Raw genomic sequence first — 13,495 nt, forward strand, 5'->3', positions numbered from 1 at the left:
TAGCTACATGAATGCAACAAATATTACATAGCTCTTGATAATAAAAATACTCAGTGAGACGATGAAAGAATGCCATTCTATTTGCACTATTAGGTATAGAGTACATCAAAACAGCCTATATCTTAGATTGGGAAATTTGATAAGCACAATTTGTAGGTCAAATGTGTCCGTGATCACAGACTGGACATTTTTCGGACACGTCAACAAGAGGGACACGCATTTGCTGCGAAGCTGATGAAGAGCAATGAGAGCTTGAGACAAGAAAGGCAGACAATGTGAGGATGTCAGAGTGGAAATAATGAAAAATTGAAACATGAAGCAGGAGATTAGGAAGCAGAAATGTGTGGGAGAGAGGGAGGGATGGAGGAGGTGTAGAGAGGATGGTGGTGTTTTCGGGGGGGGGGGCTGCTCATTGGAATTAATGATGGAGAAAATCCCCCAATTAGAGCGTTTTCCTGTGTTGCAGGATGAGTTCAGCGCGGGGTCCTTTGACAGCCCCGGGGATTAGTACCCAGGCCCAACCGAACCGGGCCGGGCCAGGCCTGAACGGGCACCGGACAACTTGGCACTGCTCAGCTGGGGCCCGCTTGGGGCCGTGGTCCCAGCCAGGGGCCGGGGTAGGCATGCGTTGAGCCGCAGTTAGTGGCACAAAGAAAAGCATGGGAAAAGAGCAACAACACTAAAAAGTAATTACATCCCATTTAACCCTTACATACTGTTCGGGTCAAATCTGACCTGTTAAAATACACAAAAATGCCACAATTGAAAATATCATTGTATTGAACATGTGCTTTTTATCTACACTGAGGCTGTACTAGGTCAAAATTGACCCAAGGCCACTAAAATGGATTTTAGATTTACCATGTGTGGGAATGGGACAGTGGTGACAGTGTTCAAGAGTGTGCTTTAAACAGTCCAAAGAACTGTCTGTGTTCCCACCACATTTACACAGGTTCCCTCGGGAAAAGTGAAAAATTGAATTTCAATTAAATTGAATATGATGTAAAAACATGACAGAAATGTGGAATACATTCGTCTAACAGTGCAGTTAGCTTTTTAACTGATCATGTTGGAAGTGAATGTCCACCATGTGCTAATTAAATGCTAACATTAGTCAAAAATGTCCATCCTGTAAGCAAACTCACATATTTCGATGATTGCACGTGCTGTACATTGCCTGTTTGCAGTACTTAATACCGTAAACATGAAGCTCAAGGAAAATCTCAACTTTTTTTTTGAGGGGGGGGGTGTTTCAAAGGCACTTATGGTGATATTGACTCAGAAGTCATACAGAGGTCAGAGGGTGCATTGACACAGGTGCAATCTCTGCAGTCTACATCTACTTTGCACAAAAACAAGTACTTGTAGCAAATAACACACTTTTCTTTTCCTCTGAACCCTTGATTAAGGATTCATCAATGTCAGCCAGGCTATCAATGAATTTACATAAAATTTATTGATGAGACATTTATTATGATGATATTCCGGACCCGGGTCAAAGTTGGCCCCAACATAACCAAATATGTGTGCATGGAAAAAGAACAGTGGCTATGAAAGGGTTAAAAACAAGATAGAGTTTTTTCCTTGCATCTGTTGCTTACATTTTTAGCTGTTACATCAATCACAGGCATCTTGCTTCTCCAAAACAATAACTAATCCTATCTGCACAATAGCACTGATGGGAGAATCAATTTGTTGGCTTACTGCGTCTTCCCATGCACAAACTGACTTTGACTGACTGTGGCCATTAGCGAATGACTTTTTCAACACAAAGTAGCTTTTGCAAGAGCACACAATGGCACAGATGATGTGTCCAGCCTTCTGTCACAACAGCTGAGGCTCCGCAGAGGAGATTCCTTTTGACCTTGACGACGCACGCGCACGGAACAACACAAGGCCTGAAAGGTTATCGGCCACAATATGTCACACATGTACTCGCTGGTCACTTCATTAGGTACACCTGCACAATCTAAATACATCTTTTTTTTTTTTTACTCATTACTCTGTTGTTAAACTAATTCATACCTCAAGTGGAACTCCAAATGGTATTGTTGAAACAACTTCATATAATAATAAGAAAAAGTCAACATTTCCTTTACTGACTGATCCCAACATTAAAAATAATGTTGAACGGAACTCTTCCAGTTTTATTCAGTCTCCCCCCCCCCCCAAAAAATCAAAAGGTTTTAATTGTGCACTACTGATGACAGAAAGTTGTAATTAGTTTGCTTTAGATAAAGTATCAGCTGAATGACATACCGTAACTTGTTGTCAGTTTACCATATTGATTCCATTTTTACTGTTTCCAGTCTAAATGTAAAGTTGATGGCAATTAGACTGAAAGCTTGTTGTCTAAAGTGTAAATAGGACAGCCACTAACTAATCCCCACAATGCACAACAGTCCTTGTGTCCATCAAGAACAACAGAGTCCCTAATTACTAATTGATTAATTGTGGGGTCCATTATTTCACTCCGGTGCCCGAGCAGATCTGAAAGGGCCGCGGCTGGAGTTAACAGTCTTATTGGGAAGACGCGTTCCTCGCTAAGGATAATAAGGGAAAATAGCGGAATTAATTGGGTTTGATTAAGAGAGCTTTTCAATGGGACACAGCTTTTTCGCATGACATAATTAGAGGTCATTTGCGGCGGGGCGGGGGTGGTGAGGGAGCTGGGAGGGGGGGATTTGCTGGTTGGCGCCAGTGTTGCCTGGGTGTGTCTGTGAGTGAGACAGACAGACAGAGAAGAGGAGGGGCATCATTCACACTTGTAGAACTGTGCGCATTTTCTATAGGCGCACTCACCATAAAACATATAGCATAGTTCATTGGGTCCCTTTGTGGGGTCATTGTGCAATTATTATCACTACACTTGCCAGCACTAATGGTACAGTGCACAGTGTTATATACCGGTCTGTGTGTATCAGAAGTGGGAAGTAATGTATTGTGTTTACTCTGTTACAATTAATTAACTTTTTGGGATATATTGTAGCTGCCAGAGTAGTTTGAATAGAACATACATTACACTCAGCTACATTCTGCTCGCTACCTTCCGTCTATCATTTATTGCTTGCGCAATCTTTATTTTTGGTTTATTTCTCAGAGAGACTTCCATCTTGAGCGCTGTCACATGACTCTGGTTCACCAATCCAACATAACCACTTGTGACGTTTGACTCAATTTCAATCAAACAGAGCCATGCGTCACATGACCGCACAAAACGTCTAAAGTGGGGTGCGCCCCCACTTATCTGAACACAGCATTCTGATTAATATTGCGTTTGTGGTGTTATGGCCCACGTTGAGTTGGTCGTTTAAGTTTTGTGTGTGGGGGGGGGGGGGGAGTGCTCTCCCCTGCTCTTCCTTGATTGGTGGCCTTTGTCACCAGTTCAGCCATCCAATCAGAGCAGGGGAGAGTAACCAATTGTGTCAATTACTTTCAGGTATGTTCACCAGCAAGCAATTAGGAGCGACTTGGTTGCTGGTGGACTTGGCTGGCTGCGAGTGACGTGGCCAGTCCTTGTATTGGGTTAGTTGGCTAACTGCGAGTGACGTGACCAGTCCCTGGGCTGGCTGCAAGTGACGTGGTCGGTCCTTGTATGTGCTTGTTGGCTGGCTGCGAGTAACGTGGCCAGTCCCTGGGCTGACTGCGAGTGAAGTGGTCAGTCCTTGTATTTTTGTGTGTTTTGGGCTGGCTACTGGTGATGTAGCCAGTCCTTGTTTGTTTTTTTTGTTTGCAGTGGTTGTCGTTGTTGTTTGATGTTTGTCATTTACCCCTTCCAACTCTCACACCTATGTTAGACCCCTCCTCCTTGCCATTTTGAGGAGGGGTCGTAAAAGTGGAATACGAACTAAGTGGAAAAATCCACAATGTTTAATCTAGTGGGGCCTCAGTTCATGTTATTGTAAAGCAGTGGTGTTACCAGGATGCCAGGTGTGGGTGGGCATTAGTCTTACCTGGGGGGGAGGGGGGCAAGCAAGTGCTACAATGTTCAAGTAGGTCGAAATCCAGTGTAGGGCTATTGCTCCTTAAAACGTGTTTTGTTTTCTCCTTAATTGAGATAACTGTTGTTGTGATATGGGCTAAAAAAATACAAGGTGATTTGATTTTGATCTTTTATTTCCCATTCATCAGAACTACATCCGGTTTTCTTTGGGTGGGCAGAGTGTGTCCGTGGGTGGGCGCTGCCCACCCTGCCCCCCTCTGGTAACACTCCTGTTGTTAAGATTTTTTTTTTTTTTTTACTTGGCTTCCCCTTCAACATTTTTTTATGAAGATTCATTTCATTCAACTTTTAGTTCAATTTATATTGTTAGCCAATATCGAAATTTACAATCATGCTCTGAAAAAAAATGTAAGGTTATGTACAACACTATTTCTATAAGTCTCATATCTGGAAACATTGTTACTACTAGCTCTTGTATGATATCTTTTAATTAAATGCAGCACATGTTCTTGTGACTATTTTGTGGATCCGTATATTTGTATATTTTGTCTTTATATTGTGTTTCTTGTTTATCTATGCCTGGACATTGAATTCTGTAAATTGATGAATGATAAACTGTTCAAACTTGATGCAAGATAGAATTGGTGCTAACATATGTAAGCATAATATATCATGAAATATCAACCAGCAACTCACCTAATAACTACATAGGGGAAGTATGATGATCTTGCGAATTTACCTAAGTAAATTCACACCCAAGTGGAAACCACATAACGGAGATATAGTTAGGTTAGCACGCCGTCTATCTGTAGCCAAAAGGCATTACATGCTTCAAGATGGCAGACGAAAACATTAAAAAGAGAAGGTGTAAATTACAGGAGGTAAAATGTGATCTAAAAGTAGTTTGTGTGAGTTGAAGGACTGATATTTTTCAAGCAATCATTAATTAAATTTCATTGAAAGGAAAAGATGTGCAAAATTGCATGTAATTTCATCTGATTACAGCACAGAAAATATTTGCAAGAGTGAATTTTAAATACAATGGTGGATCAAATGAGCTTATATATATAAACTTGTGAGGTACCTGAAACAATGAAACAAGGTGATGAAAAATGTTTTTATAAAAATAAAGATGAATATGTACTTGGGTCCTAAAACTACAGGTATTTAAAAATGTACAAAGGCTTCAGGTGCTAAGTATGTACAGTTGACGGTAATTTAGTTTCGCTTGTACGGCGAATAAAAGCGAACATGGTATAAATAAATACGTTATAGAAAAATAACTTTATGCTTGTGTATGTTACTGAAAGTGACGCAATTCCGTGTTTACGTCACGTGGGAGATATCCCATAATGCACCTGCGTGTAACTCGCCTCACTTGTTGACATGTACAGTACAGTACTGTATATATCTCCCGCATCTGGATTTTCCGGGGTAATGTTTGTCTTTTGGTTGGTGGTATTGGAGAGTGAGTGGTTGTTCTCACAAGCCGTAGAATAGTTACACAATTAGCTAATCGCGCTAAGTAAGCTAAGGTTAGCTTCCATAATTTTGCTATTGTTACACTTCTTGCCTGTACCATAGCGAGCTACTGTAGTATATGTGCAATCAAGCATTTGAAAAATGGGCGTTGCTCACTTTAAGATAGTGGTGTATAACTTGTTTTCATCGCGGGTCACATTATAGTTATGTTAGCCCTTAAGTGGTCCTGTTCTAATGTTAAGCAGATGCACAAATGTGTAGCGCTCGGGCTGTTACGATGCGATCTAATTGAATTCACTGGTTGGTACATACAGCACAGTAAGTAAGGGAACACACAATACAAATCATACTGTAAGAGCTTATGTTTTGTGGAAACAGGACCAGATGATTTTTTAAAAATCATTAACAGCATCATCAACAGCTTAAACATTTTCTTTCTAGGAAAGTGCAACAATAACCGTTCAAACAGTGTAAAATAATGACATTTGTTATTGCTTGGGCTACTCGTGAAGAGCCAAAGCTGCGTTTTTAATTTAATTGTATTTTATTGTATTTATTTCTTTAATAAATAAAGCTAGTCATGTTGTTTACCATCCAGAAGCTTAGCAGTACTGTGTTTGTTAACGGACTAGACGTGTGATTAGAATGCAAGGCAGTTACTCGCCTTGTCCCTAACCTAATATGTTCTGTGTGGCAACCCTAATAATCGCCCCATCGTATTACATTATTATGCATTCCGTACAATCGTTTTTTTAAATTCATTTTTACGGCTAGTTTAGAACCGAAGTTACGGAGAAATTGTGGCAGGCTTTCAGGGACCACTTAAAATGATGTGGAGGGTCGAGTCTGACCTGCAAGCCTGAGTTTGACACGTGTGCTTTAATCGTTACTAGTAGGAGTCAAAGTTAAGTTAAGGTTGAGAGAGTTAAGTTAAGAGAGGCCTAAAGAGACAAAGGGGAATTATGTGTCGTCTTCTAAAATTATCTCAGAATTATTTATAAATGTCTTAAAATTTTGAATTCTACACTACATTACATACATTGCTGCAAAGATAGTTATATTTTCACACTTTGTTTTGACAAATATTGAAATAAAAAAAATCGATGTTACCAGGGGAGTGTATTTTAAATATCTTAAAGATTGTACAGTTTTTAAAAATTATATTACATTAGTGTTTTCATGTATGCCTTTTATATGATAGAATTTAGTAATTAAATCCTGTAATGTAATAATATAACTTTCCTAGGTCTGTCTTGAACTTCTAAATGGATCCACAATATGAATACCGCCTCCTGCGCCAAATCAACCATCAAAATGACAACAGGAGCCCCACTGTAAGTTTCCTTTCATTCATTCCAGTTAATTCAGTGACAAATTGCACTTTTCACACATCGCATATGTATATCTGTTGTGTTTGCAGAACACAACACCTCCCACTGCTTCCCCAATAATGTCACCCAGTAAGCTTGGAGACAGGTTTATTCCCACTCGAGCCGGGGCCAACTGGGATATCGACTTCCACAGGCTCAGTGTATGTACTCCGCTCAAAAATATAGGGAACACATACTTATTACAGTGTAGCGTCAAGTCAGTCACAATTCTGTGATATCAACCTGTAGAGTTTGGGAGAAGCACTGAAACTGTGTTTGGAATCACTCCCTTTCCACTTTATCAGTACAGTGCCCTTTGTAGTGGATTTGCCATTTTGAAGTGCTGTTCGAATGTGGAGTGGGTATAGGTTGTCCTCTTCACAGTGCATTATGCCGATACAGAAAAGTAATATTCCGTTTATGGGGTATTGTTTGATTTTCAGCAAGAGACATATTTACGAGTTCTGATGCAGATGATCTTTCTGGTTTTCAAATAGGAAAATGAGAAGTCAGCAAATCAAAACAAGAAAGCCAAGGAACCATCTTCTGATATTGTTAAAGGTGAATATGATTCTCATCCTCTATAGCAAACAATACCATGCCTCCATTTTTTAGCTTACAGTGGAACCTCCAAGATTGAACACAATCCATTCCAATATATCCGACCTTCTGATTCTTTTCCACGTGCAGTTATTATTCCCATATGAAATAATGGACATTGAAATACTCAGTATCAAACTCTTGCTATCATAACTTTGCAGGCAATATACAAGGTGGTGAGCCGATTCACATTTAGGCTAAATATAGCTCGTTTCTTATCATGGTGTATATTCCATTCTTGATTTATTTATTATTTATTTACTTAACCTTTTTCGGGGCCTAACCCAGCTAATTTGGCTTCGGCGAGGGGTGCAGTACACCCTGGACGCATAAAGGCACACAACCATTCAAGGTCACACTTACACCAACGGATAATAAAGAGTCTTAAATGAACTGACTTGCATGTTTTTTTAAAGTTAGGAAGACAGAAAACCCACAGAAGTACAGGAGAACATGATAACTCCATATGGGGGAATTATTTTGCGTGTTTTTTTAAAGCTTTTTCTAGCTGTTGATTTCTGTTCATATCAAATTCCATTTGTGTGTGTGCCTTTATCAGATGGTTTGACGTACACCGCACTGCTGAAAAATGAGCTCCTGGGAGCAGGAATAGAGAGGATCCAGGACCCTCAGACAGAAGACAGTCATTTGCAGCTGTTGACACCTGAAAAGCGGAGACTCTTCACTGTATGAATATTTCAAATGAAAAAAAAAAAAAGGAAATATGAACACTTGAATAAGCCTAGTTGCTGTTAACATACTAAAAGAGAAACTTCAAAAGAGTTTTTTCTCCTGTGATCTCTCTGCAGTACACACTTGAGCTCAAAAGAGGATCACCAGCCAGCGACACTAACCTCTCTCCTTACTCATTATCACCTGTCAGCAACAAAAGGTATGGGGGTTTCTTTTGTACTCTCATATTTGTTGAAAATATAACATTTCAAGTTTTTGCCTGAAGGTTACAACATTTCTGACTTTCCTTCTTGCAGTCAGAAACTGCTGCGATCACCTAGGAAGCCAACCAGAAAGATTCCCAAGATCCCCTTCAAAGTCTTGGATGCACCGGAGCTGCAGGATGACTTTTACCTTAATTTGGTGGACTGGTCCTCTCTCAATGTGCTCAGTGTCGGCCTGGGAACATGCGTATACTTGTGGAGCGCCTGTACCAGCCAGGTACACCTGCCATTCGCTTAAAGTCCAACCAAACATTTCATCAACTGTGACTGTATTTAACTCAGGAACATCAATTTCCAGAAGGATACATAGTACTGTAGATGTATACGTAAACATTGTGCAGTTAATAGTCTTTGTGATGGAGACAGTTTCACCTCGGAACACCTGTATTTCTATTTCCATTATTTTTCGAAAAGCTAAAGTGACACATCCATGTCCAGTAATGCAACAGTGTCTAACTATTGTTGCAGTTGAAGTGGTTCTCTTAGTGACTTAGTGAAATGTATTAATCTTTTGAATTGTTTCTTCCTTAGGTAACAAGGCTGTGTGATCTATCCGTGGAGGGGGACTCTGTCACATCAGTCGGATGGTCTGAGAGGGTAAGTGCTTACGTATACCCGGATGGCTGTAGAGAAGTGATTGAGTTAAGTTTGCTTTGCTGAAATGGTTCTTCATATGTTCAGGGCAGCCTTGTAGCGGTGGGGACTCAGAAGGGCTACGTTCAGATTTGGGATGCTGGCGGCGGAAAGAAACTCTCCACACTGGAAGGACATTCAGCCAGAGTTGGTCAGAATATTGGCAGTAAAATGAAATGCTTAACAGTGTTCTACGCTGCACATGCATTGGCAGTAATCCCCCAGTATTGGATTTTTATCCACCTTTGGAATAGGCCTGATTCTAATCTGCAGATATCCGATTCTATTTGTTTTTTCTATTAACGTTGCCATCCCAAAAATCGGAAATGTGTCACTTAAACCATGTCCTGTAAATCCAGCATTAGGGAATCAATAGTTGTTTGAATAATTAAATCATTGACTTTGTGTCTGTCCTCAGGAGCGCTAGCATGGAATGCTGACCAGCTCTCCTCGGGCAGCCGCGATCGCATGATCCTTCAGAGGGACATTCGAACTCCTCCACTCCAGTCGGAGCGACGGCTTCAGGGACACAGGCAGGAAGTGTGCGGCTTGAAGTGGAGCACCGACCATCAGCTGCTCGCTTCTGGCGGCAATGACAACAAGGTTTGTTTGACTTTTTTTTAATTTTTGCTCCTTCAGTTTTGACAAATTATGGTTTAGTTATAGTTTACAAACTTTCCCACCAAGTAGAGCAATCACGTTTTTCATCCGTTTGACAAAATCCTTGATCTAGTGGGATGGGTTATGGTTGGTAGGTACTGCAATATGATTTGTAACTCATCCACCGCCAGCTTTGTTCTTTTAATGACATTTTCCCAGCAGTCATTTTGATCGACTAAAACTGAAACACTAGGACACTTACATTTTGAGCGAAAACGCAAAAACTACAAGACTTGTTTCCACCAAGAAGTGGTGCATGAGCAAAGGATGAAGCCATTACATTATAATGAAAATCTGGATAAAGACGCTGACACTGGAATTTATTTTAACGGAGTCACTGTGGCATCAGTAGAACAGTGTACCCTCCAGAATCATTACAGCATAGATGATTGTACTTTATCCCCCATGTACCAAAGTGTAGCCTTCTAACTAACAAACAGAGCAAACACGAATATGACGCACCACAGTGTTTTTTTTTCACTTTTGTTAACACAGCCTGAGCAATTTCATTACAAAGAGTCCACCTGTAATATTTGTTACATTCATTTAAACCTTTTTTCCTAAAATGTCTGAATTTAGAAAGCATTAGCTTATTTGTCACCATTGTTGCATTGCCAAAAGAAATAATCCAGTGGTGCACAGTCTGTATCTCTGTCACATATTTCTTGTCTACCTGAGCATTTACTCATTGAATGCATTTCGGCTTTATTTCAGTTGCTGGTTTGGAATCACTCCTCACTGAGCCCTGTGCAGGCTTACACAAATCATCTGGCTGCAGTGAAGGCCATCGCCTGGTCACCACACCAACATGGCCTGCTGGCCTCTGGAGGCGGCACGGCTGACCGCTGTATCCGCTTCTGGAATACGCTGACATCGCAGCCGCTGCAGTGTGTGGACACGGGCTCACAGGTCTGCAACCTGGCTTGGTCCAAGCACACGAATGAATTAGTAAGTAACCCTGGATATTTGGCTTTTCATTGTTTGAAATGAAATTAGAATGACATAGTTTAGAAATTGCAATTGTAGTATTTATTTCAAACAAATAACCATAACCATTGGACCGAATAGTTTGGGGGCAAATTCGTGATACAATGAAAATGATTGACTGCCTATGTCCAATATTACTTTTAGGGGCCAAATGCTTTTTAATTTAAAAAAATCAAAAACAGCAACAACAACGAACTTGATATAGATATGCTTTGTGAATTGATTGAAGCATAATTAGAAGCTTTGAAAACAAATATTTCAATTAAGGTCAAAAATGAAATGCAGGCTAATCTTCTATCTTCATATTTTTATATCCGATTCCAGATGAATTCCTGGTTCAACAGTCATGAACCTCACCACATGTCACAGGGCAGCCGGTAAACTAAGTGTACAGTGATTGTGCTCGCATGAGAAAATGATTGACACAATTCTTGGTCACGCCTTGTAGGCTAGTTCTGTCGTGTTAGGAAAAAGACAGAAAGGATTTTTCAAAAAGTAATTTTGAAACTATTCTACTGTCAGGTCATTCAGACAGTTTTCACATATATGACAACGTGTTTTTTTTTGTTTTTTTTAATGTAAACTCCACTTTTAATTTATTCAAAGTAACGTATATCATTAGGAGGAACACAGTGGAAAGAAACCATATTATTGAGATATCGCTAAAATGATTTATTGGGAACTAGTTTGTGTTCCGCTTGGTTAACTGTGTAATGTGTTAGCATAGCGGCACTCTGTTCAGGTAGTCAGTCACTCAGTGGCAGTCTATAAAAATAATGGCAGAGTGTAAACGGAGTCATGTGTGGAACTACTTCAGCTCCACAAACAGCCAAGACACGGTTTGTGATGTTTGTGGTAAAACTAAAGTAGTTGTGGCACTACGTCAAACCTTGTGAAACACTTAAGGTGAAACCACCACATAGAATGCAAGACATTTATGATGAGGAAGAGTCGCAGCCATAAGAGAGGACCAAAGTGTCGTTCGATGCGGCAGGCACCATCCAGGTACAGAATACAAATGGAGAAAATGTGAGGGTTTAAGTAGTGCTAGGCAATGTTGCTGTTAGAGCTGTTTCAATGCAATTATGAAAGAAGTAACAAAATAAATACATACAGCACATGCTTCAGTACATAGCTACATGAGGTCAGCTTGAAGTAATAAGTATTACTGAGATAATCTCACACAAAAAGCACTTTTTGATGCTTCATGCATGTAATATCTCTATACAATGCTGTTCAAGTTTATCTTGAGGTGATTGTGAATGGAGTGTTATTTTGGGGGGAAATATTCAACCCTTGAGCATTTCTTCTAATTATTGACATCTATGGCTGTGGTTTATTAGTCATGTCCATCTTTTGGGTTTCTAAAACTAAAGCCAATATATAAAATTACAACATCGGATCTCAAAAGGCTTTCAGTATTGGGGTTGAATTCCCCACAGCAAGTTTGCCATTCTAATTGCTTTTTTTTTTTGCCCCCAGGTGAGCACTCACGGCTACTCTCAAAACCAGATCTTGGTGTGGAAATATCCAGCGCTCACTCAAGTGGCCAAACTCACAGGGCACTCCTACAGAGTTCTCTACTTAGTTAGTTCATTTATTTTCTGTTCTTAATGTGACTTTTGATGTCATGTACGTCATGATCGTCATCACTTGATGTCGTGTCAAAAATGAATTCATATTTTTTTTCTGTTAAACTTCAGGCTATGTCCCCGGACGGTGAAGCGATTGTTACAGGTGCTGGAGATGAGACACTACGCTTTTGGAATGTGTTCAGTAAAACAAGATCCACAAAGGTTGTTGAAGCTTTTGTAACAGACCGTCTTCATATCTGTCAGATCATCCACTTATTTATTGTTCCTTTTCTTTCAGGAATCTGTGTCGGTACTTAATCTCTTTACCAGGATTCGGTGACATTGAACAACAGCAAAACACATTTATCATTGCCATGTTTTTGCAGCTCAACACGATATTCATGCAAGCTAGGTTTTGTGGAAGTAGTTCGACCGAAGGCCATGTATGATTACAAAAAGCTTTCTACTTTAATTTCAAAATGTATAAGGGTGTTGTTGTTATGTACTTGAATTGTGAAAACATTTTCACCGTTGTGAATCAAAGAGAGGACCTTTTGATTTTGTAAACCTAAGTCTGCTTTATTTAACGCACATGAACTATGACATTGCTTAACATTATGCACTTGCATCTGTTTCTGCAATTTGAGCATTAATATTTGTTTACCAAGATCTTGAAGTCTGGGTTCAGTTTGCCTAATGCTGTGCATTTAAATCATTACTACATAGTTCACTCTTTGTGGTAAATGAATAAAATATTTAATTTGAAATATCTGGCATATTTCTTGTTGCCTGCAGCAAATACTCAGCAAATACAGTACTTTTTCAAGCTGCATGTTAATGGCATGCAATCAAAAACTAAATTTGAAAGGAATTTCAAAAATTACATATATACAGTACATAAATAAATACAATATTTTGCATTTTAATATTTACAATAAATCAAATAACCAGTTTTTTTTAATTAGGTTATTCCATTTTTAAAAATACAGTTAAATAAAACATTTTAACTTAGCACTTTTCTGAGGAAAAAAATGCCAAATTAAGGCAACAAATATTACATTATAAATACTCGTTAGCCGTGTAGCACAAGGGCATATATATGTAGAGAAGAAGAGTGTTCGTAATATTGTTTTGACATACTACAGCAAATATTCTCAATAAAAGTAAAATGAACTCATCTGAACTAATAACTAATATAACTTGTCAATACAGTTGAGGTGTGGATGTTCTTTAAACCGGGGAAGGATAGCAGAAGAAGGATGCTGGGATTCATTTACTTATAATAACGGC

At 39.4% G+C, this 13,495-nt stretch overlaps 1 protein-coding gene across 6 annotated transcripts; it reads left to right on the plus strand.

The window, feature by feature from the left end:
• The first annotated feature begins 3,464 nt into the window (after positions 1-3,464).
• Positions 3,465-12,972, plus strand: LOC147138405 (fizzy-related protein homolog). 6 transcript variants are annotated; one of them, XM_086047805.1, is made up of 14 exons: positions 3,465-3,525; positions 6,672-6,759; positions 6,846-6,956; positions 7,293-7,356; positions 7,955-8,082; positions 8,205-8,287; positions 8,385-8,568; positions 8,883-8,948; positions 9,033-9,135; positions 9,403-9,587; positions 10,359-10,592; positions 12,114-12,218; positions 12,335-12,427; positions 12,504-12,972. In XM_086047805.1, exons 2-14 carry the CDS (start codon positions 6,691-6,693, stop codon positions 12,543-12,545), a joined length of 1,467 nt encoding a protein of 488 aa, XP_085903931.1. In that variant the 5' UTR covers positions 3,465-3,525; positions 6,672-6,690; the 3' UTR covers positions 12,546-12,972. The 6 variants fall into 6 exon arrangements, with proteins under 6 accessions (XP_085903931.1, XP_085903928.1, XP_085903927.1 ...); XM_086047802.1 differs by having other exon boundaries at positions 3,512-3,657; XM_086047801.1 differs by lacking the exon at positions 3,465-3,525 and adding an exon at positions 5,262-5,377.
• The last annotated feature ends 523 nt before the right edge of the window (positions 12,973-13,495 follow it).

The sequence above is a fragment of the Filicampus tigris genome, chromosome 12 (genome assembly GCF_054856515.1).
Source record: "Filicampus tigris isolate MCC_2025a chromosome 12, RoL_Ftig_1.0, whole genome shotgun sequence".
Classification (NCBI taxonomy): Eukaryota; Metazoa; Chordata; class Actinopteri; order Syngnathiformes; family Syngnathidae; genus Filicampus; species Filicampus tigris.